The sequence below is a fragment of the Sparus aurata genome, chromosome 23 (assembly GCF_900880675.1).
Source record: "Sparus aurata chromosome 23, fSpaAur1.1, whole genome shotgun sequence".
Taxonomy (NCBI): domain Eukaryota; kingdom Metazoa; phylum Chordata; class Actinopteri; order Spariformes; family Sparidae; genus Sparus; species Sparus aurata.
In genome coordinates, this window is record NC_044209.1 from 6,450,274 (window position 1) to 6,475,089 (window position 24,816).

Below are 24,816 nucleotides of genomic sequence, written 5' to 3' on the forward strand. Positions count from 1 at the left end.
GTCCAAATGAATGAGTCAAGCAGCCCGTTTCTCTTGTCTTCAACTTTATTGAAGAGCAACACTTTCAAGTAAGTCTCAGCTTTCAGCACTACAGTTACATGATCATTAGTAGTGGTCATTTTAGACAATAACAATCCAAGTCACAAGGTAATGCTCAGACAAGGACCCTAAGGCCTGTGTGTAGTGTAGGCTGATTCACATTAAAATCTCCAGAAAACACAGACAGATCAGATCAAGAAATTGCATTGCATTAAAAGACAAAACAGAGAGAGACAAGGGAAGGAACATCCGCCACTCCGGCAAATTGTTCAAAAGAAAAGAAGGGACAGGGAAGTTGTTTGATTATCAGTTTGTCAACATTGTTTCCAGTCATTCTCAAACATAAATGTCATCCATGTGACACTGAAACGCTATCCATTCCATTTCATTGTACATTTAGGATTTAACTTGAAATCAAGTAATTCAGAGGAACAAAAACTGGGAGGGGGAAATACGAGTTGCCTGTAAGTACCACATGTAACCTTGAGAGGACACCGTTGAAGTACCAGATTCTACTGCAGCTTTGTTATAATGCAACTGTCATCCAAATTAAACACAAAATACGACCAAACCAGAGGTTTAATTAGTACACTGTGCATCTGGTTTCAGGACTTGATCACAGATAGTGTATATACAGATTTGTATACACCTCAATGCTTTAATATTTAAATATATTCATCATATAATGAATGTTGGCCTCTCCAAAGAAACAAAGGCAATGTGGTTATTCTAACCTGATACAACACAGATCATAGCCTTACAATAGCAGCCTTATCATATCCATCAATCATTGTTCATTCTGTGGATTTTCAAACCGCCCCAGGGTGTGAGATACAGCACGGACATCAGATCGTGACATAATCTGTAGAAAACCCTGACGAATACAAAAGAACTGTCCAGACAACCAGGCAACATTCCGTTATTCTTATACATGTAGGTTTTACTTTGTGCACAAGACCTACATCAGAGAGTCTTCCCAGTCTAAATTTAAACGAAAAAGGACGCTGCTACAAGAAGTGTGTTCGCATTGCAGCTGAGCCAGTCTCAGGACATCTCCCACACTGCAGTCTAATCATCATAGTGTCATGACTGAACCACATTACAGTTTTATTCCACAAGTATTCACAGCTTCGAGTTTAGAAGGCGGGAGAAATGAGATGTTAGCCTTCGTGTCAACTACCTGTACGTCTTAAAGAGCTTCGATAAAAAAAAAAAATATATATAGTTTGCTTTCCATTCTCATCACCTTGGACACTGTGAGCTCATCTTAATGCCACTAAATAACCCATCACAACATTCATAGAGACGTACCCCTCCGTTCAGGAGAGCACAAAAAAAAAAAATCAGCACAAAACAGGCTCCCCGAGAGGGATCAGCTTTGGATTATAATACTTGGCCGGATTAATCATTGTGCAGGCAGATTACAAAAATATATACAGACAAGTATACATACAGAATACAGAGGAGATAATCACTGGATATTACATTAGAAAGGTCATGCTAATCCAAAACTGGCTGCATCACATCCACTGTTTGTGTAAAAGGCACAAGATACTGTAGCCCCTCCTCTGTGGTGACAGACAGAAATACAGGAGGTCGCTGAGTTATTGCTCCACAGGGAGTGTGCTTTATAGTTCCACAGTGAAAACACCACCAGACATTCTCAGACTGTTATAACCATCTATCCAAATGGGGATACAAAAACTGAAAGGGCAACTCCACCGATTTTAGTCATCAAATCTCTCTACGGGGGCATTATGCAAATCTTTTAAAAAATATGTCACTGGAGTCAACGGAACTCTCAGTGTTTGAGTTGCATTGTGGGTAATTTGGACGCCAGGTTTTGAAAGGGGAAAAGAATGCATGAAATGAAAAAAAAAACGCACCTGTTTTTGTGTGCATTTTTCAATTTGCGCATGAAATTACATGACTAAAAACACCGACACACAGACAAAACGAACCTCAAAGCATCACAAAAGAGATGCTTCTCTAGATGTAAACACTGCTGATATTTGCAAAATAGTAGAGGATGGAAATGTGAATTTATTTCCATTTCTGAAAATAGGGTTAAAATCCGCCCTACGTTTGGATGGAAGCCTGCTTTCTACTGCATCGGTTATCCACTGCGAGTCCACAGGAGTGTAATGATGAATCGGTGGAGTACTCTTTTTAAGCAAAAAGGAAAACGGGAGTAAACAGGCCACCTTGTCCTCCTTTCCAGTTGTGTGACCAGATTCGAAACATCCTCTTGTATCTCTGTCTGTCATGATATCAGCTATGTGGCCGTTATGTACAGCAAGAACAATTAATGAATTTGTAAAACTGAGTGACGCCCACTGGCATACACGGGATGTGGCAATGTTTAGTGAGTTAGCCATACAGTGTGCAGAGGGTACCTGCATAGCTACTGTATGTGTATATACTGTACAGACATGCAGGGAGAGGAGAAAGGAATCAAAAATACATGCATTCAGTATCAGAGGCAAAAACATCAACTGTTTGGAAGACAAACCCCCTTTAAGCATTTGATTAATGCGATAACTAGATGTTACTCATCTATCTTGACTATTCACTAAGGCATCACAGAAATATGTCAGTCTTACCATGCTCTATAGTGATGATACAGTTTATACAGAAAACAAATGCACATGCAGATTGCCAAATTGCTTCCGACAGATTGGTAAATCAAAATTCATTAGATACTAGAAATGTTTGAAAAAACGTCATATTGCAAGCATTCCTATGCGGACAGTTTTGCAAAAGGAAGAGCACCGTGTCAGTGTTTTAGAAGGGCACCAAATACAGTGTATGGTTTGCACACTATGCTCTGCATATGTGAACTTTCTTTACTCCATTCCTCAATTAGGTTCTCAGAGTAGCTGAGAACAAAAGGAGCTAAATGGAAATCTAAACGCTTCCAGGGTAGTTTGATAGGAAAAATACACTGACTGGATACAGTTTGGTGAGGACTGTGATGCTGCTTGGATTCACTGCATTGGCTGGGATAAGCTCTGGAGACGGTTAGAGGGAGACAGAGAGAGAGACAGAGAGAGAGACAGAGAGAGAGAGAGGGGGACAAAGAAGTCCCTCTGAATCACAACAGATAATGTCTTGAAGGCTAAAATCACTCTTTACATTACAAAGTAAAACAAAAAGGTTTATCGTCGGATGATTACTGGATTAACCAAGTCTTTGTAAGGCAGGGGGAGAGGTAGAACAAAACCAAACGTTCAAGCTGGATGGTGGAGTATCCAGTGAGGCAGAGGGTTGCAATGGATGTAATATGAATTAGACATGTTACTGCAACTGCTTACGACTTCAGCTGTATAAAATCAAAGAATCAAGAACAGCACAGTGATGCCAACACCATGAATACTGAAAAGGCAAAATCGTCCTGCGAGGAGCTAAGGGTGTTGGAGAGAGTATCCCTCTCTCTCTCTCCTGCATGCACACTCCTAGTTTTTTGACATATCATCCGAATTGTAAGGAGGTTGGAGGGGCATGGCTGGTGATACAGGCAGGCGCCACTTGTTACAAGGAGGCCACAGCAGGTGATACTGTAGAAGAGGCATTATGGTGTTTTACTGTCTCTTTTTGTGAGGTCTGATGAGTAAAGACAAGAGCCCTATAGATTTCACAAACACTGTATGGGTCTAATGGGAGAGTTTGTCACTTTGTGGGCCACGTCTCCTTGAGTGTGGACGGAGTATGAACGACAGAAGAAGCCTTCGGTCGTTCAGGAGCAATGGCGAGCCAGAGATGGTTGTCTTCTGAAGAGGCTAAGCTCTGTTAGACTTTGAGATCTTAGTCCTTCACAATTATTGCTTTCCTGTGTTTAACAGGCACTTCAGAGGATTGGGCTTTGGCTGAAGTCGAGCATGAGAGGAGACTGAGGGGATGGTGGTAAGGACGAGTGACAAACAGGGTTTAAAGTGTGCTTGTGGGCTCTACCTTGTCGTCTGCGACCGAAAGCTATCACCCAGCAAGATACTTATCCGTCAGTGAAAACACTGAGGCTGCAGAGGCTGGTGCTTGAGTGAGTCAAAGAGCAGTGTCCTTGCCCTATGTCAGGAACAGAACCTGAGGACTCTTAGCCCGATCCACTAGCCGACAAGGAGAGCGAGGGCTAGGATTGGGGGACACGATGCTAGGGTTTTGAGGGATGCTGAGGCTATAGCAAAAGAGAGAGGCTGTGAGGTTCCTGGATGTCCAGCCTCCCGCCCTGCTCATGTCTGTGTCTACACATCCTTTGCTCTACATCTCTTCAGTCTGTGTGGTTGTTGACATGCTTCCCGTCTGAAGAAGACGAAGCCTCTGATCCTCCTTTGACCTTACGTCCTCCTCCCCCTGTCAAGACCTTGTAGCAGCCGCGGGTAATCTTATACATCCAGATAGTGTTTAATATATCCAGGGCAATGCAGGAGGTTATCCAGGCCACCTGGGCGGCCAAGCCTAGCCGCTCAAAGTCTTGAGTGCCGAAGGTGGCGAATACACTGGCCCAGTATGATGGCATGACAGCAATGCGCACCAGGAAGAACACCACGGACATGGCGACGCCATTTAACACCACCAGTCGGTGTGAGCGGGGGTACTTTAATGCCTCATAGAACCACCTGTAGGGAGAGGGTGAATAAAAGATCTCTGAGTGGAAGATATGTCAGCCATGTCGTAAAACAAAGACAATGCTTACTCGCAAAGCTGACTCACCTTTGGTTCACAAATGGTGTGGACAACTCTGAAATGAGGCGAAAGTTGGCAAAGTAGGGAAGCACTCCACGTGTCTTCAATGATCGCACGCACACACGCACACACATACAGACACACACACACACAGGGGTGAAATGACAAATACGTTATAACACAGAAAACAGTGTGTCCAGTCTATGTTCAAGATTATACACTGTGGGTCTCGAGAAGTGATACTCACCAGCACATAACCATATGCATAGAGCGCCGCCAAGTGGTGACAGACAAAAAAGCTGTCCCCCATAGTGCTCCAGTTGCATGCAAGCAGCACAAGGTCTATAGGGCGGAGTGACAGGTTGGTCAGAAACATTTGATTGATTGTGTTTGATAAGTGGGATGGTTTATGTGCACAAGTGCACCTGCACCAGTAGTGAAAATACAATTTGTATCAGACAATATGGAACACAGTGAAAGCTGACATGTTGTGTAAAAGAACTCAAATGTGGTTGTAACCTTCAATTTCAAAAAAGAAGACTTAAGTATACACAGATAGACAAAATACTCCATGAACAATATGATATTGTTCCCTTTGACATATTTAATACATTGCAAGTTGTCTGTTTTTTTTTGTTGTTTTTTTATCAACACACTTATTGATAGGGCAGATTGTTGGTCCCTTTTGTGGCTGAAGATGCATACAGCCTAGCAGTAACTGCACCAGTGCCAAATTCAAGAATGGGAAAAGTTAAGTAAGTAGAAAACACTTGTATGTGAAGTTTTAAGTATGGTCATTACTTTCAACTTTCAGTAGACAGGGTTAGCCTAAATAGTCTGTGAAGAGTTTTTAAATGGATGCATCTGTATATCACATATTAAAGTAAAGATTTCCAGATGTCATATGGTTGACTGCTGTTGATGACGAGCCTGGCATTGTTGTTTCTGTGTTTCTGACTATAATCAACTTGCCTCAGATTAAAGTGCTTGTCCTTTCTGTATTTACATTACAAACACTGCCTGACTGCCCTCATGGATTGCGTACTAGAAGGAATGATCAACAGAAGCGAAAACAGAAGGAGCTCACCATAAACGAGGTAACCACAGGTTATGGCTACATTTAGTTTGACGAGACTGGGGTCACCCCTGTGGAAAAGCAAAGAACACAGTGTAAAAGTACTTTCATCACAGCTGTAACTCTACAACCCTCTGAATAAACAAGCCAGAGGAGGAAGCTACTTACTATTCCAGTAAAATCTGAAGCACTCACACAGTGCCCCCCTGATCAATAATCTGCTCTTGTAAAGGAGAACATGATGCAGCTTTGCAAACTAATTACTGAACCCAACTCACTAATGTAGAGAGGTCAGTCAAGGTTGATTGTCTAATGCTGATGAGCTTGTCGTGATACTTACGTACAGGGCTAGGTCTTAATTATTAAGAACAGCATGCTGTCTGCGTATGTAACATATCTATGTACATTTTTTTTGGTCTGTGAATAAACAGTAATCAGTGGTTCAGTTCAGAGACCCGTGAAGTGCTCTGGTGACCGTTAGGTGTCCTTGCAAATAGCATCTGTTCAAAGTAACAATGAAGGTGTCTGTGCTTCAATAGACATCTGATCCTGGTATCAGTCACAAGTATCATATGGCCAATGACTGGCTGAATGCTTGTGTAACTGAACCCCACAACACACATACTGTATAAACATACACACTCAAAAGCCCAAGCGCGCACATGCACCGGCTGTGTGACAGCACACCTTACCCACCAGATGACCCTGGGCTTTTATCCTTTAACGTCAATTCTGAAAATTTCACCCAAGATTGTTCAGCATACCATCTATCTACCTCTGCCATAAATATATAGAGTGCAGTGAAAATATCCCTCTTGTATTTATATGCTATGGAACATAAATGCCTCTGGTGTTACATCATCTACAGCTATAGGTGTGTTGAACAAGCAGCTTCTCCTCAACTCAATGTCAATCTCATCTGCACCTCCTTTCTCTCTGATTATGTATCTAATCTAATGCCTGTTTCACAAGAGAGTGCTCCTCCTGTTAACGGATCACTTGTATCATTTTACCACTGCAGTTACACTGAAATGCAGCAAGCAAATGTGATCTTGGATAGCCCCCAACTTAACTGATAGTGTGGTAGTCACAGAGTCCAAAGGCTCCTTGATAATCAGATCAATGTGATCCTGCTTTAAGTAAATCAAATGTACAGTGAGCCCATGCTCCTCTCTTGATTTACACTTAACACTTAACTGACTGGAATTTGGTCTGAAAAGAGATAAGGAGTTTTTTCACATAGGAGCAGCTGCAACAGCCCTGACTCAACTGGTCTCATGTGAGAACCTACACATGTGAACAGATTTGCTCTAAACTGGCAGGTGACAATGACGACAATGACTTTTCACATTCATTCATTTTACTGTACATATAATTCTGCTTTCTACTGCACTGGGACAATTATGATAGCATATAGCCAATGAGAATTAAACGCCTAAAGCTATTACCTTTCTGAACTTAAATATGACCAAAACTGTACAAAGAAAATCTAATAAAATAACACTTGGTTTAAAGTTAATATTCAGTTAGTCATATCAGTTTGATGGGCAACATGCTTTTCCAATTTACTTCATGTTTTTATTTTACTTTCATAAACATGAGGTTTTTGGAATATTCTGACCCTGGCAAAGGTGAAAGAAGTACTCATCAGAAGTACAGATTTAGCATCAAATTATACTTAACTTATAAGGTACCAAAAGTAGGGTACAGAACAATATAATTTATATTATTGGACTACTTATGTTTTAATGTGTACATCACTTTAGTCAAACCACCTTCACTAGAGTCAACAATAAAGTATATCTGCTGGGTAGCTTGTGAATTTCCCCCACATGGATCAATAAAGTTTAATCTCATTCTATGATTTTACATCATACATTGTTTGTTGATTATATGTTTTATAAGTGAACTAAATCTGTGAAACAACTATGAAGTTTTCTGAAAAAATATAATGGGAGTAAAAAGAGCAATATGGAAATGATCAAGTAAAGCACAAATACTTCAAAATTGTACCTTATTACAGTACTTCAGTAAAGAACTGGATACTATTCTCCACTGGACCTTCAACAGATCTGTCTGTGTACACAGGTTGCTCAGCATAATATCACCTGTAATGTAACTGTTTGATCTTCTTCATTTATCTCTGCAGCGATCACATTAGTGACTGCAAATTATGGTCCACTTTGCTTTAAAGCTGCTTGACACCGTGTAATTTTAGCCTTCCCAAGGTGAAAGTTGACATCAGAGAAACTTGCTAAAATCTTTTGACTGAGACACATCCACCAATAGCTGATTTAGAGCTTTGACCAATGACCAATGACAGCAGGACCAAAAATCCAAAATGTCACTGCTGCTATTACCCAGGTGTGCAAACCAATCAGATTATGACATGATGCAACACAGAACTCACTGGCTGGTGCTATGCTTTGTGGATGTCATTGTTGAATAAAGTTTGAGGGAAAGAACGCACACTCACATGTGCACACAAACCAAAATAATGGCATTTTTCTGGAAAACCTTGCAGAGCTGTGGAGAAACAGATGGATGACTCAAGGTGACAACAAGCCTTTGCTCTCGTACTTTTTTCTGTTTACACTGTTTAGGTTGCGCTATTATTCACAAGGCTTTCATCACATAATCTGACACGCATAATATTGATATTGTACAGTCAAAAACAGAAAGGGACTAGATTTGAATAGAAACATCTTGCACAGAGTGACATGTAATAAACTATGTGACCATTGTTGTCATGCGGAGTATCTTTAGAAAGATGCTTTATAGCTTATACTTCATTTCCATTTTGTCTATATTTCTGTCCTGAAACGGATGTGTGATGACATGGTCTGGACAGCTGTTTTAATAATTCTCTCATTTTCCAGGTCTTTTCTTATGACTACTGATGATGATGTATGATGCAAAATTTGTCTGCAGATTTGTGACAGCAGGAGGTGTGAAATTTGTCTTTTAGTTTTTAGGCAGAATTAAACTTGTGGACACATGGAGCAGAACATTTAGCAGGTGTCTGTTTTTAAAATGTTTACAGATCATCCCTTGAATGAACAGGTAATAAAACAAGTGAGTTATGTTAAGTGATTCTGGTGAATCTGAGTTGGAACACTCATACTAAAAGTAGAATTGAAATGTCATGGAAGTGTTGGAAACTTTTTGTCCAAACATTACATCTAAACTAGGTTGACCTCAACTCTACTCCACCCTGAAATTTGGTCCCTTGTCCTCCTCAAATGGCCCTGCACATATTAAGTTCAAGTTCAGATAAGCCAACGAAAAAAAGACAGCAGAGGGAGGGGTGGTCAGACACGGTGCTTGTTAACTGAATGGATTATGATAACAGCCCGGGCCGCGCTGCCAGCCAGACTGACACTCTGAAAGAGCCTGAGCAGCAGCTGAAAACAATGCAGGTTTCTAACAGGACGGCTGTGACCACTCAAGCACTGTGGAGAGAACAATGCTGTTGTGTGACGGTCTTAATGATGCTGCAATACAATCAGATTGACTGGAGAATTTATGCTTGCACCACTCCAGTGTTGCAACTAGATGAGCTTTCAGGCATTAGGATAGCGCTGGGGATTGTTTAGGTGCTCGCTGGTGAAGGAGGTAAGATGAGGAAATAAACAGACGTAGCCAACTGCAGGGCTCAATTTGGAACACCAACAATATGCCAACACAGAAACTTTTCCATTTCCATTTATATAGGGAGAGATATTGATATATTTGAGTGGAAAGTACCTCAGCCTCTGCAACTAGCACTGCCGTCTTTGTCTTTTCAAATAGAGGACGACAATGGAAATAACTTAGAGCCTGGAAATACAATGATATTGTGACATGCATCTATGCATCACCTTAGATCATTGATGTTATTTTATCATGACATGGTTTTTAAAGGCTGCCTTATTACTGTTATTACATTCCTGGTGGAGTTTCTCATTTCAGTGCATTTTAGTCAATAAAGTTAACTGTTTATCTGTTAAATATCCTGTCTCCATAATATATCGTGTCAGGGATCTGATATTGATATCAGATTTTTTTTACTAAATTGTTCAACTTAATGTTGGTATCAGCCCCAAATCAAGTATCGGTCAGGCTCTAGAACTTGCCTGACTGTTTCATTTATTCTGATACTTGCCTTTACCCGTTTAGTCCCACCCACTATATCCACCTTGGTAAAGATTGTTTATCCAATGACTTTTAGGGATGATTATCGGCAGAGGTAATTAAAAAAAAACAAAAAAACCATTGTAATATTTGCTTCTGATGCCCAGTAAGTATTGCAATATCATTTTAAGGTAATATTTCCCAGCCCTAATATGCATTTGTCGCAGTGTGTGTAAAGAAACCAAATCAAACTCCTTTTCTCGACGGAGCTGAGGAAATGGCCATGTGACAGAAAATAAGTGCATTAGATCCTGTTCCAAATAATGTACGTAAAGACAAAGAAGCTTTGGGAGAAAGGCTAAGATACTAAGCACATATACACTCAGTGGATGAAGATTGGTAGGAGGAGGAGGAGGAGGGAGGGAGAAAGCCCACCCCCCTCTCCCTCTTCACCCCCTTTTCGCTCTATCAGCGATGCTGGCCGGGGCCAGTGCAGAGACAATAAGAGCGAGGGAGGTGTGCTGCATTGATTTGACAGCCAGGGGTACAACAGACAGCTAGAGGCAGGAGGAGGCTCATGGAGGGCTGGTGGTGTGTGGTGTGGTGTGGTGTGGTGTGGTGTGGGGGGGGGGGGGGGGGCAGAGGACTAGGCTGCTGTTGTTTGCTATGAAAAGGAGCCTTGTTGGTTGGATTCTAGTCTGTCTGCTGGAGAGCAAGAGAGGAAGCGAAACAGAAGAAGAGAGAGAGAGGAGGGGGAGGGAAGGAGTATTGTAAGAATATAAGAGAGAAGTGAGAGACAGAAAGATGAAATCTTTTAAAATAACTGATTGAGATATTGAAAAGGAGAAAGAAACAGAGAAGGAAATTACCATTTCTTTTCTCCAAGATTCATTGATGCATATTACACAGTCAGCCATAGCAGAGAGGCAGAGAGAAGACAGTAAAGACAATAATCAAAGGCTAAATCCACTGAATCTACAACTCTCTAGAGACTCCACTGACACATTAGATCCGTCCTCTCCCCCTTCCCTCTTTCGTTCTGATGAAGGGAACGCCACCGTCATCTCTCCAAAGGTACTAACTACCAACCCTGACGATCCTTCACTACCGCCCACCTCCCATCTTCATCCCTTCATCTGTTTCCGCCCTTCCCTCGTGAGCTAGACATGGCTGCTGCTCTGAAAAGGCAGATGTGAGAAGACAGGTTTCTCCTAAAAGCGCCTTAAGCATTCACACTGCTTTTCCTTGTTTTTTTCGCCTGCCAAAATGACGAGGCATTATGCCTCAGTGTTTTTGCCTTTTCTATCATCCTTGCTTTTGTGTTTATGGGGGTTTATATGGCCGTATCCATTTGCATGTCACACATTCATCTGCCTCATTTCATTCTAATAACATGATGTTGGATATTTCCCAAGTGAATATTTTTATTGTCGATTAATTTTCTCCATTAATCTATTAGTGGTTCTATAAACTATCAGAAAATGTCTTGTTTCTTCCAAAAACCAAAAGGTACATAGTTTGCTGTTATAGAGGAGTAAAGACACTAGAAAATATCCACATTTAAGAAGCTGGAAACAGAAGTTTGACTTTATTTCCTAAAAAATGACTCAAACTGAATAATCCCTTACCAAAACAGGCAATTCATTTTGTAGTTGACAACGGATAAATTACTTATTGCAACTCTAAATATAAATGAGTTTTTACTTTCTGTTCCTCTTACCAGACAGGGTTGGCGTTGACCGCATCATCGAACCACAAGATGTACAGACAGAAAAGCCCCACAATCAGGGCGTGCACAGTTGACACCAATCTGGGGATGAACACACACACATACACAAAGGATCGAACAAAGTTGTAAACATGATAACAGTCTAAAAACAGTTTAAAGTCAAGAATTGTAACTTATGCGGAATCATAAAGTCTCATCCCCATGAACAGAGGCTATGTCTTTGCCACAGCGGCCCAGGGTTTGAATCTGACGTGCAGCCTCATGATATCCCCCTCTCCCTGACATGCTTCATCTGCCTATCAATAAAGTCAAGAAAAGGACATAAAAGTAATTTAAAAAGAAAGATCTGTGCTGCTCAAGTCTCTGCTGTCCTCTAATGCCTGCATATAGTATGTAATTACAGCTATGTTCTCACATGTCCACGTGAGTGTAACTTCCTCTTTATCTGTCCTGATACAGCACACCCCTGACCTGTGGAGTGGTTATCTGGGCCAATGAAGAGATACTCCAGAGGTCCAGTGGCCCTTATCTCTCCTCTACCAGAATCACAGTTGCTCCTCTGTCACCATGCAGCATCTAGGGTGCAGCGGTCCCTGTCCAGCTGCTGGCCTGAGCCTGGGCCAAGACTGGCTCTACAGATCAGCTACTGTATGAGAGGAAGAGTCCATTTACTGCTGCTGAATTGGACTGAAGTGTCTAAAAATGGACTGGCCACAGAGGAACTTGGCTGAAGGAAGTTGTTCAAGCGGAGTGTCAATACAGCTTTCTGTGTTACGAATCTCACAGGCTGACATGCTGACAATTATATTCATAAAATTTGAAAGAATGCAGGATTTAAATAGAACAGACAATATAGAAAATAAACAAGGTAAACCGATTTTTTTTTTTTTTAAATGAACAATGCTTACAAAAGGCATCTAGTTTATGCAGCTGTGTTTTACAGCAGACATGTGGTCCTATTCTTTCTTTGGAAATGCTTTCTCCCTCCTCTCCATGCACTTAAGTCGTGGTTACATAAACAACATACTGACACATTGAGCACTGGCTGTTATGCAACAGTAAGCCACTCTGAAGTGAACCATCAGTGCCTGGCCTTTGACTTGTTTTGGACTATTCCATCCTTGGTCAGGACAACCTGTACTTTCAAATATGGATAGGAGGGCCAGTGTAAATTGTAGTTGTATGAATGGAGGGTTATCTGTGAGTTCTGATGGACAGTTCTGATGGACAGACAAAGAGACAGACAAAAAGGAAGAGAGGGACTAAAAAATAGCAAATAACTAGGAGTCTGTGAAAGATGTTATGCAACCAAGAGTGACTGCCCTCTGAACTTCACCCCTGAGGTTTCTGCCTGAAACTTTACACCACTCTGTGCTCCACCAGCCATTCTCATCACAGTTGTAGTCTTGTGGTTGGATAATGAGTTAGCCTGAAGCACATCAAGGTCCACCTCAACAGAGCTGCATCACCAAAAACACTGGTGTGTGCTTCATAGGGGTCCTCAAGAGATGCCCAGTAAATAATTGGGCCCATCTGTGACACTGTATGAAAAACTTGAATACATTTTATGCCATTGCGTTTATGACCAGTTCCAATACACCTTGCCCCAACGACTTAGCCATATACCTCTGTTTTGCAAAAATTCCTGTTGGGATTTATTGCACTCCGAACAGAGATATTTCACACACTTCCAACCCTAGGTTAAGAGAACTCTCTATCTTTTCAATGCATTGCTGTCCTTTTCTTTATGACGAGTATGTCTAAGTAGCTAACTAGCTACCCAATGTGTCACTGTTATTGCTGATTTGCGCATGAAAGTACTGCATTTTGATGTCTTTGAATATTGCATTCCTCATTTGGTTCTTTTTTAATAGATCACTTGATTGATGGCATGAGGTTGTGAATGAATTATGAGCATCCATGCTTTTTATATCCATATGGCAAATTGCATTGTGATAAAACCAGGACTGACACACAAGAGAAATCACCTGAGCTTAAGACAGCATATAGGAAAAGTCCTGTTGTGTCTGTTTACATTAACTCAAAATTGAATTGATCTTTTATAGTAGAACTCAAGACTGTACATACGATACAATATACTCTATTGTACCTGTAGGGAAATTTGTCTTACACTTAAGGGCTGTGCACATGTAGCTGCTTTACTGCCTTTAAGCAAATGCACACAGCAGGACAGCTGTCAATATTTATACTGTGGTAAACGTTGCCACCAGCAACTGCAGGCCTACACTCAAGTCTGTCCTGTCCAATAACTCATAGGAAGAATTCCATTCAAGTATTTTGTGTGTATATTTTCAGATTTTGTTACAAAGATTTTTTCTTTGGAGGTCCATCCCGAAAGATGGTGCACACAGATCACTGAGATTTTAATGTTCAGCATTATAGTCACATTTCCTGACTTTGGATTGCTAAAACCCAAACAGGGAAACAGTGAGTTTTAAAGGTACTTTTAGACAAAAGCCAGGCTTACTAATTAGCCTCATTCTTCAAAATCTCTACAAACAGTACAAAAACAACACTTCCCCACCATTTTACAAGGGGAGTTACGTACTTTACTATTTCTAAGCAGGAGCCCTGGCTTCCTGGAGTCTCCACTGGTTGTCTGTCAAGTGCTCTCAGCCAAGATACAGCCTGGCACACAACTTCCTATAAAATGGTGAACTGACATTTTTACACATCAATTTTTTGTACAGATTAAACAAAGAAGATATGAAGTGCTAATGAGTATGTTTTAGAGGGGCTGGTAGGGAGCTTTTGTAACCTCCAGACAGAGCCAAGTTAGCTGCTCCTAGTCAAGGAAGAGAATCAATATTTACATTTCCAAAACTTGAAATGTAACTAGAAGTCGAATCAATAGCTTTAAACTTGCGGGCTGATTTGTTGGGATAGGTTGGAGGGTTAAGGTTCATTTGATAATGAGGGACCAACTTTTTATCACAAAGTAACCTATCATATACAAAACAAGATAACTTTTGACCTTTTGTGGAGAGCTATTATTAAGTTCTTAGCTCACAAACTGCCATATAACACTGAACAATAAGTCAAGGTTTGGTTTCCACATGTACCTGCCAGACAATTTACAGGTTAGATGCATATGAGAAAATGCCTGTCTGCATCAGGAGAGTTGTGGGTTCATGTTACACACCTGGAGTTCCACTCTGTGAGCTTGCTGGAAGGCAGCCGTCCATAACCTGGTGTGATGACAGAGGAGAGCCGCGGGCTGGCCACCGAGAAGAGAAGCTGGAAACCCACGAAGCTGCCAGCTACCACGGTCAACTCTCTCGTCTCCATCACTCACCTAAACACAACAGGGGAGGAGACAGGACGGATGGGGTGAGGGCAGGATACAGAGAGGGTGATACACATGGACAGGTTCAATCGATGACTGTCAGTCATCCTGGGCAGCGCCAGAGGAGAAAGTGAGGAGGCGGCGGTGGTGAGAGGTTGAAGCGGCACCCTGTGTGGCTCATCCACTCCACAAGGAAAAGAAGAAAGTCAAAGAGACAGAAGGGAAAAAAATACAAGCCAAAGACGTGGGCCGTCTAATGCAACTGACATGGGAGCTTTAGACAAACAGGGCAGGTCATAGAGTTGGAAGAGGAGATGAACGGTACAAGAGAGGCACTAGAGTTAAGGGAAACGGAGGGAAAAATACAGAGTGGCAGAAACAGCAAAAAGTGAGTACGCAGCACAGCATTTAGATTTGGAATAAAAGTCTGCATTATTATGCATATTTTGCAAGGGGATTACAGTGAGTTGTTTAGGACACACCAAAAATCCCTGAGAAGAAAACAAAGGCTGAGCAAGGAATGAAAAGAGGATTGTCAAGATGAAGCAATGGGTTCAGCTCATGACAAAGAGGCTGTGGAAGACTGCGCGCGCAACAATTTTAATTCAACAGTGCTCTTTATTTTGTTCAGATCCAAGTTGAAATAATCTGTATATTAGGGTATATATTATATATTACTGTATATATCACTATTTCATATCCATTTATATTATATCTTCAGACAGTCAAAAACCTAAAGACTCTCCATTTACTGTCAAAACTGACATTTGAGAGGCTGGAACCAGCCCAAGAAATTACTGAAATTATTAATCAATTATCAAAAATACTTTGCAATTAATTTCTTTTGATCGAGAAGTAGATCAGTCAAATAATTGTCGGAGCTCAACTGCGTATTATGTTTACTTATCACTGACCCACTCTGTATCTCACAGGTTTTAGTGCCATCATAGTTGGCAGTGTTAGCCAGTGATGGATGAGCTGAAGTTTTGCACCAATACAAATTGAAACTGATGAGATCTATCACAGAGCCTGGATGTAGACGTGCAGCCTACTGTAGAGTAAACACATGCACATACGCAGTTTACACACTGTCCGAAGAGATCTGTTTACCCTCACTCGGGTCAACAATCGAGAGGCCTGTTTTTTCAAATCACAAGCAATCGGTTGACATGGACAGAAACAACACATTGTTTGCACTAGCAGCAAAACCTGGTTATTCAAATAGTACTTTTCTGGCACAGTTAAATGGAGAAAAAAGAGGGGAAATGGATGTTCTCATTCACTGTAGTCTGATGTTACAGCATGGACTGTAATCTAATCGGTAGTATGAGCTGCTTACGTTAAAAAAAAATGACTGTGCTCTCAGCCAACGGATGTCTTAGGGTCAGGCTGAAGCATCAACAACTCACTGGCCTCATTCCCAAGACCAAGTACAGAACTTATAGCAATTTTTAGCCCTAAACTTCGACTGCAGCTTGTGAGCACTTCTCATTTCCATTTTTATTTGCTGCTGCTGCTGCAAAAAATCATATCTACCTTTGTTTCTCAACTCCAACCTTTACACCTTTGGATAAAATCAATTTGGTGTTGAGCAAAATAGATCATGCACGCTGCCCTTGCTCAGCAACACAATCTATTAATAATGCATAATTAATAATAGTTTATATCAGACAGAAACATTAGTATTATTTATAAACTGTGATTCTGAGCAAGAGCAGTGTGTGGGACTACCTATTACAGCTGAAATTACAATAACATGTATCAAAATTATCCACTGACCTGCAACATAAAGATAGTAATATTGATATGTCAAGTCATAATAAAAGAGTAGCATCAGAGAGCAATAAAGGTCACAAAGTTTCCAGGAAAGACTGTCTGCCAAAGTGCAGCCTCATCATGACCTCTCATTTGTTCTTCAGTAACATCAGCTATTACAACATACTGTGTCGGTGCTGGTCTGGACTCTGGCCCGACAAATGCGCTGGAATTCTGATTAAACAACAAAAATTATGCAAGTCTTTTAAAACCACTTATTCCTGGAGAGCTGACTGTTAGGACTGTGCAAGGTCAAGATGACTACAACACAAAGGTGGAAACGTCATACAACGTAGCCATACACTTTGTGTAGTGTTCTGTTGCAAGAAACCCATGTCATCTAGCCTCCGGGAAGCACATGACACTTCAGGCATGTAGCCTACATTAAGTTCTATTTTTACTCAAAAATGTCCGATGTCATGTGTGCATGCTGTTCCGTAAAAAACAAGGAAACAAAGCATGAGAACAAGCGGTTGAAGAAAACAAAGAAACTTAATTCCTACAAGCAAAACCCCATCTATTTAAATACTGCCACAAAGATTACAGCTTTGTGCAAGGGCAATCTTAAGGACAATTTTCCATTTGTGACCTAGAAACATCAAAAGAACAACAAACTTCAAAACAGGCAGGATGACAACTTTCAAATACACGCTCCCCACAAATCAAAGCAGCTGTGAGAACCCCTACTCTACTGAGCTTTCCAATGAATTTACCAGAAACTGGAATGCTCAACAGGGAGGCAGAGGTGGGCAGATCTTCTTGGAGGAGCCCCTACACACTGAGAGCCTCTCATTGTCCCCACTAGCAGCTATGCACATTCCTGGGCCACGTTGATCATATGCAGCATGTGCCTGAATAATTCATTGGCATTCTTCACCTGACAGACTGGTTCACGGTGGCCCATGGGAGGAGGCAGCACACGCAGCCTCCTCACTGCGGTTGACAGTCCCGGACAGGAGAGGTGCTCTGCCGTCCACGTTTGACCTTGTTCCACAGGACTATCCTGCTGCTGTCAGCAAACCATGACCCCGTGACATATCGACCAAACATAAATAATAGCGGTTCAATTTCCCACCGGTTCCTTTGGAAATCCAAACCGGCCTCTGTCTACCGCATTGCTACACGAGACCAGTGGCTTTGACTCGCTCTCTGCTCTCGTAACGCTGGCCCGGCGTGATCACACCAATCTCTGCAGGCAGGTTGGGTCATGACATGAATACTGATACATAACTGGAGATTATTTCCGTTTCAAACCGATTGCGGTGTTTAGCATACAGACTCGCACAGTATAACCAGACGCTCCCTCCTGTGATCTGGTGTATTGTGGCCGGCGCACAATAGCAACTGGCGCGAGCAATCCAAAGTAAAGGGTTTTAATATGTAATACTAATGGGCTACCTCCCCTCGCTACGCACATTATAAATACACGTTGCATTATTTAGATATCTTAAAGCACTGCTGACGGCTATCTGGGAATGACGAGCTACGCGTCAGCACGGTAACTATCGGCCACATTATCACCAGGAAACACAGTTTCTACGGTACAAACCAGGCAGGTGTTGGACGAGTTGGAACAAGCAGCCTGGCCGGCGGGTTTTCTGGAGGAAAGTTGATGTCTAAATACTGAACGGACTGCTACGTATGCTGTTGTTGTTGCTGCCGCTGCCACCGACAAGGCGAGAGAGCCACAGAGCTGTTACGGTCCCAAGATTTGTACGGTCAAAAAAACAAACCACAACCCACCCGAATTGTGTGAGATAAACACCGCAAGTGTTGGTCTACGTAACATTTTAACGTGTTGGAGGAGCAGTGGGGAGTGTTGTGTTACCTGCTATCCGTCGCATAGGTCTGTGTAGACGGATAAAGCTGCCGTTTAGCCGCCGTCTTCTCCACTTTCTTGTAACTTGGTGTTAGCTAGCAAGTCGGCTAAAGTGAAACAAGCCCGCTGGCTCTCGCTGTGCGACCCCAGGGAAGAAAGAAAGGGGACAAAAAAAAGAGCCTCCTCTGCTACGCGAACAATGCCGCGTCCCGACAACCATCACAGCCCGGAGAAAAATGGCTTTTGTCGCGGCTTTGTTTCCCCGCTGCCATGTGTTTCGAGTTATGAATCCGAGAGAAAAGTTTTTTACTCGTTTTATTTTGGCGTTGACAGAAATGACCAACCGGTGACGTCGACACGTACCCACCCCCTGGTGCACACGCCCCCGCGGCAGAGGCTACACCCACGAGGAACAAAGGCCACATTACAGTATTATTAATGATAAGTGGCAGGAAGGCAGAAGGTGTTGTAGACACTTTACTATAAAATCAGTGTGCTGTAGACATTTTAATTGACTGTAAATACCAGCCATCCGATGGCGTCCATTCATTTCCCTATGAAAATCTTGACTCTTGAGCCTAGCATTGAGCAGCCACAACATTTAAAGTCACATCCTCGTTCTGTGTCAGCACACACTCAAATCTGCTCTGGAACTGCATCACCGCATAACAACTGTACATTGTAAAACACCCCGGGATATTCAGGAGATTCTGTTGTCTGTTGATGATAAGGTAGTCTACGTGCATAAATCCCAAGCTTGTTGTCTCAATAAGAGTAGATGCAGTGGAGAATTTATGTGAAGAATAATCTTGTACCAGCGGGTTTAATGCCACTTCAGGCAGACAGCGTCTCTGTGTGTGCTCTTACAAATTCAGATTGAAATTCATGTTCTGTTTTGCTGCCGTGTATACAAGATTGGCTGGATGATTATGAAAAAAACTTGAGTTGTGCTTTAGAGAGGGGACCTTTTATACAGCAGATTTTGTTTGCCAAGCTGGGGAGGGAAGGCAGAATATTTTGTACAGAAATTAGATGTTTGACCACTGCGACTTTACTCTTGGCGTCCTGTACACCCACGAGGACTCAGCACTTTGTGTACGTGACATGAAAAATAGAAGAAAATCAATCGGTCAATCAATCAATCAATCATGTTTTGTCTCCGTGATTGATTACACCACTCAAGCAAGTTTTAGTCTGTCTCCTGAATCTGATGATTGATCTTCATGTCATAATGCAACGACTCCACACCACTGGCAGCCTTGAATGTAAATCGATACATAATACAATCCTAAATTCTGAAACTGCACAGCATACCCGCAAAATTGTATGTAGAGCTGAGAGATTAGTCAATTCATTTATTAGTTAAGTGACAGAGACGTAATGAACACTCTCAGGTTCTTCTCTCAAAAGTGTATTTCCTGCTTTTCTCTGTTTTATATCATTGTGGACAGAGTATCTCTGGGTTTCCGAGCACTGGTTAGATGAAACAAGCAATTTCAAGATGTCAGCTTGGGCTGCACTAAATACACTATGGTCCTCTAACGGAAAAAGTTCACCCAACAGTGAAAATTCAGTCATTATCTTATCATCCCCATGCTGATTTAAAGTTGGGCGTAGTTTAAGTCTATAAAACATTCCCGGAGCTTCAGCTGGAGCTTCCTCAGCTGCAGCGTGGCAGCAGTCAGCTGTAGATGGGGACTTGTGTGACAGCTGAAAAAATACATAAAATGACATACAGCTTTATCGTGTCTCCAAAGGCCCGAGATCCTAAGCTGATTTCAAAAGACATTATTTACACCTGTTTCAAGTCTAAATTGTTCACTGTAGCTGCTCAGCTAGAGCATTAGCACACTCCCCCCTCTACAGTAGGTGCATTGGCTTGACCACACATCGAAGGGTATATATAACTTTTTGCTCTTTTCAAATCAATTCGGGATATTGCGCCATCAGATGAGCTGTCTTCTTACATTTTAAAACACATCCCCTTTTACTGCAGTTGTTTAGGTGAATGCCGCAACACCGTTTTGCCACGAAGCTCCTGACACGTTTTACAGACAACGAAACTTCACCCGACTTTTCCATCCGCATAATGGTGAGTAGATAGCGGCTGAATCTTCGTGGGGGGAATTTATCCTTTAAATGTCATTCAGCAGCATTCAGGCTGAGGACGCGGAAATCTATAGAGTCTGTAATCTGTAGAGATCCATAGCATGATGAGTTGGTTATTGTTTTTGTCTTGTTTTGTCTTTAAGACAACAACAAATGCGAGATTCAGATGTATGTATTGCATATGAACACGATGCATACAACTGAAGCTCGCCTCTCACAGCATGCTGCTCAGACGTCAGACCTTTAGTCACCAGTAGACTTTGGAATGCACTGCTTGAGGAAATAGGCAAACCTGGAGGAAAACAAGTCACCTTCACGCAGTGAGGGCAAAGGAATCAAATGCAGATCCATAACTGCTGCACCCTCAGAATACAGACAAAGCTGACCTGCGGGTCATTACAGCCTGCTAATAAGAAGCTTTTGTTCTCTGTCGTGGCAGCTGTCGGAACTCTCTGTTCTGTCAGCTTCTGAGTCACTTTGCTGCGGAGAGATATGTTGAGTCAAGGTTGTCAGTCTGGTTCCACCACACACACCACACACACAACACACACACACACACACATACACGGCAGGAACTTTTTCTTTTTTTTTATTCCACACTCACATACGGGCCTGTATAGAAATCACTAGGCTTTATGTTCGCTGGGTAGCCTTGAGCTCGCATTGTGTGGTATCACAAGCCCAATCCAGCCGCCGAGCCTCTGTGCAAGGCCAGATCGGGCACAATGACAAACATTTAAAAGGTAGTTACAAAGGTATTGGTTTTAATGAACTGCACTGAAAATGAAACTTTTAACAAAGAGAGAGTGAGAAGTGGATGGTACCCTCTATTTAAGAAGTGTGTGAGCCAGAAACAAGAGTGGAGTTGAAAAATGAAGAGCACGTTCACTGAGACGGATATATGAAGCCGGCAGCACGACCAGATGCAACCTCAGAGATGAACATGCTGCAGGAGACATCCTAGGCATTAGGAGTAACTTTTACAATTAGATTGAGATACTATCAGATTTCAAGAGAATTAGATTTTAATGTGAGAATTCTAATTTGGAGAATATTTCCTCTCCAGTCTGGCACTGAGGAAATAAACCTGTCTGACTGAGAGAGTGAGTGTGTGAGAAAGCACACGGGGATGGGTAAATGGTATTTGTGTCGACTGAAAGAGTGTTTTGAGACAGGATGAATCAAATCCTTCCTCCAACAATGAAGAGCCGCACAGATTTACTAAACATCAGCTGCTAATTAGAGCAGATCAGATGCCAGTCATAGCGAGCGAGCAGGGGTCGGCGTGCTATCACTTGGTTTCCATGGTTGCATTGGAATGTAAAGTGTATGGAATCTGAAAGTCATGTGAAGTTTTCGCAGTCCACACAGTATTTCTGGAGATTCACACTTTGGAAAAGAACTGAAAACCAACATAAAAACAACTGAGAAAAACATAAAAATGTCTCCAAAACCCCGGCGATCCCAAACTGATTTGACATTGTTCACACCATCAGCGCGTGGCCGGGCTGTGTGCTGAGGCTTAGCAGCTATGGTGAAGATTTGTGTGTGTAAATAACATCTTTTCAAATCAATTGGGGATCTCTGGGCTTCAAAAGACTTGCATTTCGCCAGGCAAGCTTTATAAAGCAATTATATGTTCCGTTCATCTTAAAAAAAAAAAAAAAAAACTCCCCATCTACTTCAGCTGTTTGAGTGCTGCATTACTGTTCAGCTGAGAAGCTCCAGAAATATTTTGTGGGCTATGAAATTCACTGGACTTTCCTTCTGCCTGGGGACAGTGACTCAATATGTTCAAGACACTTTGAGAAGTTCTCCTTTTGTCTTTCTTGCCAAAGTTACAGTAGGTGGGAGGACTGATACCACTGCGATATGAAGTTTGAGCCAAGAGACAGTTAGCTTAGCTTAGCATAGAGGACAAACCGAAAAAAGGTAGCCCGTGTCTGTCCAAAATGCACTTACCAGCACCTCTAAAGCTCACGAATTATGAATTTTTGTCTGGTTTATTTAATCTGTACAAAAACGAAAGTCTAAAAGCAACATAGATTCATAGTTCTGGTACCTTTGGTCAGACCCAGGCAAGCCGTTTTCCCTCGTTTTTAAATGTTATGCTAAGCTAAGCCGCTGGCTCAAACTTCATGTTTCCTGGACAAACATGAGAGTGGTAATCAATTTTACAACACAACACAAAGCATTCAGTCTGGAAAAACATTATAAACTGACAAAAGATTTAAAAAAAAAAGTCTCCGCTGCCATACCAACAGACTTCAGAGCAGCTTCACTCTCTGAGCTGTGAGACTCCTGATTTTATCATCAACACGCAACTATAAATAAATTATTCACCCACGTTGTTTTGCATGGGACTCATACACTGACATTTAAACTTGTACTCGTATCACACTGGTATTGCACACACTGTACATATTTTCGGTATGCTGTGCGTTGGCACTGTATAACTCCATGTCCTGTATTCATTCCTTCTTTGTTCTATCGTTTTGCCTATTTCATTGTGTAATTCTGTTCATGATTTGTTTAAACATTTTCATTCACACAGGTTCAAACAACAATGCCGAAACCTTGAAAAACGACTGTCAATAATCAACAAACAAAAGCAGAAAATCTCTCCGCCGCACCCTCTGAAGACTTTTCGGAAGCTTTTGTTATCCGATTGATTTAATTAAATTAGCCCGACTCACTAAACAAATCCTTAATTTACATTTTCAAGCATGGAATTTTCATGTCCCCGATGACTTACTGTAATTAACCTGTAATGATGATGATAATGAGGACAACAATGACACTGTTTATTATATTAGGAGAGTAATTTAATACAGCAGGCTACTTAATCTCGCTGCAGGCCAGAGGGCTGTTCTCAGACAGAACGAAGGGCAGGCCACAGCAGGGCCGTGTAGAAAATCTGCAGGCCGGCTGAGTCTTTGGGTCAGTGCCATCCCTGTTGGTTCTGTTCAGACGAGGCATAAAGTCTGCATGAAGTGGAATTTTCTTTTTTCTTTTTTTCTTTTTTTTTTTTTCAACCTTGAGGGCATTCGCTGGAAGGAGAAAGGTGCTTGGCTTGTAGCCCAGGACAAAGAGGTAATTGGTTTACAGTAGCCCTGCAGTGGATGTCCATATGTTGGAAAGCGAGGTACACATAAATATATGAGGTTAAAACAGCAAGAGTACGGAGCACATCAGTCAGGGTTTGGGCTTTCATTTCGGTGAGGCAAGCTGGTAAAACACTTGTTTGATCAGGAAGAGAAGACGCGGTGAAGTGAACAATCACCCTGCAGAGTCTTGTGTGTCCGCATAGCTGGAGAAAAAACAACTGGAGGTATACCATGAGGCTGTGGTTATATTTCTCACAGTTGAATGAAGTCATTCGGGTAAAATGTCAAGTTTACTACCCATCGAGTGCTGCAGGGATGACATCACTCTGTAGGCCACCCTAGAGGTTAGCATTGGCCTGGTTCCCTTGTCATAAAAACCTATGGGACTTTTCTATTGGATTTTGGATTATTGCAGAGAATAAGCTCTGCGTCAAACACACGTTGTTGAGACTTACATATTTTGTTCAGCAAGATCATCTTCACCAATGAACACCAACCAACACACTACACTACAGTCACATGAGTTCAAAGTCCTTACTACTAAGTCTCTTACTACACTACACTGTACACATTACTCTAAACTGATCAATCTAAATGTTCCAAAGTCAGTCAGAGCTAGATCATAGTGTAACTAAAGTTCGCCTGCAAAAACGTACTAGAGAGAAGATGACTCTCGATGTCTGATGCCGTTTAATGTCCCGGACAATTTGTCTCGTTCCATTTGTCCACTTGTTTGCAAGTGCCTTTTTAAAGACAGGAAAACGCAGTAAAATTCATAAATGTTGGTATCCGCTGATGTTCTGTTATGTTGTTGAACCAAACAGGAAAATCTCTTTAGCTTGTGTTAACCAAAGCCCTTATAAGCACACTCTAAATATAAAAGGTTTGGACGGTGATTTCTAAGGAATGGATTATACAGTCTGTTTTCCTTTAACCTAAACTGCAAACGTTAGCATGCCGGCTAACTAGCTTGCTCCCTCGTAAATGTCCCTTCTAAGCCCTTCTTACACTCCTGCAACCGAA

General features: G+C 41.8%; 1 protein-coding gene across 3 annotated transcripts; it reads right to left on the bottom strand.

The window, feature by feature from the left end:
- Nucleotides 1-27: 27 nt before the first annotated feature.
- Nucleotides 28-18,928, bottom strand: tlcd4b (TLC domain containing 4b). Of its 3 annotated transcripts, none has more exons than XM_030407745.1 (7): nucleotides 18,587-18,928; nucleotides 14,800-14,952; nucleotides 11,628-11,717; nucleotides 5,807-5,865; nucleotides 4,967-5,061; nucleotides 4,747-4,820; nucleotides 28-4,652 (listed from the first exon to the last, which is right to left on the bottom strand). In XM_030407745.1, the coding sequence occupies exons 2-7, from the start codon at nucleotides 14,943-14,945 to the stop codon at nucleotides 4,304-4,306; spliced, it is 813 nt and encodes a 270-aa protein (XP_030263605.1). In that variant the 5' UTR covers nucleotides 14,946-14,952; nucleotides 18,587-18,928; the 3' UTR covers nucleotides 28-4,303. The 3 variants fall into 3 exon arrangements, with proteins under 3 accessions (XP_030263605.1, XP_030263607.1, XP_030263606.1); XM_030407747.1 differs by lacking the exon at nucleotides 18,587-18,928 and adding an exon at nucleotides 18,308-18,502; XM_030407746.1 differs by lacking the exon at nucleotides 18,587-18,928 and adding an exon at nucleotides 17,636-18,215.
- Nucleotides 18,929-24,816: the final 5,888 nt, after the last annotated feature.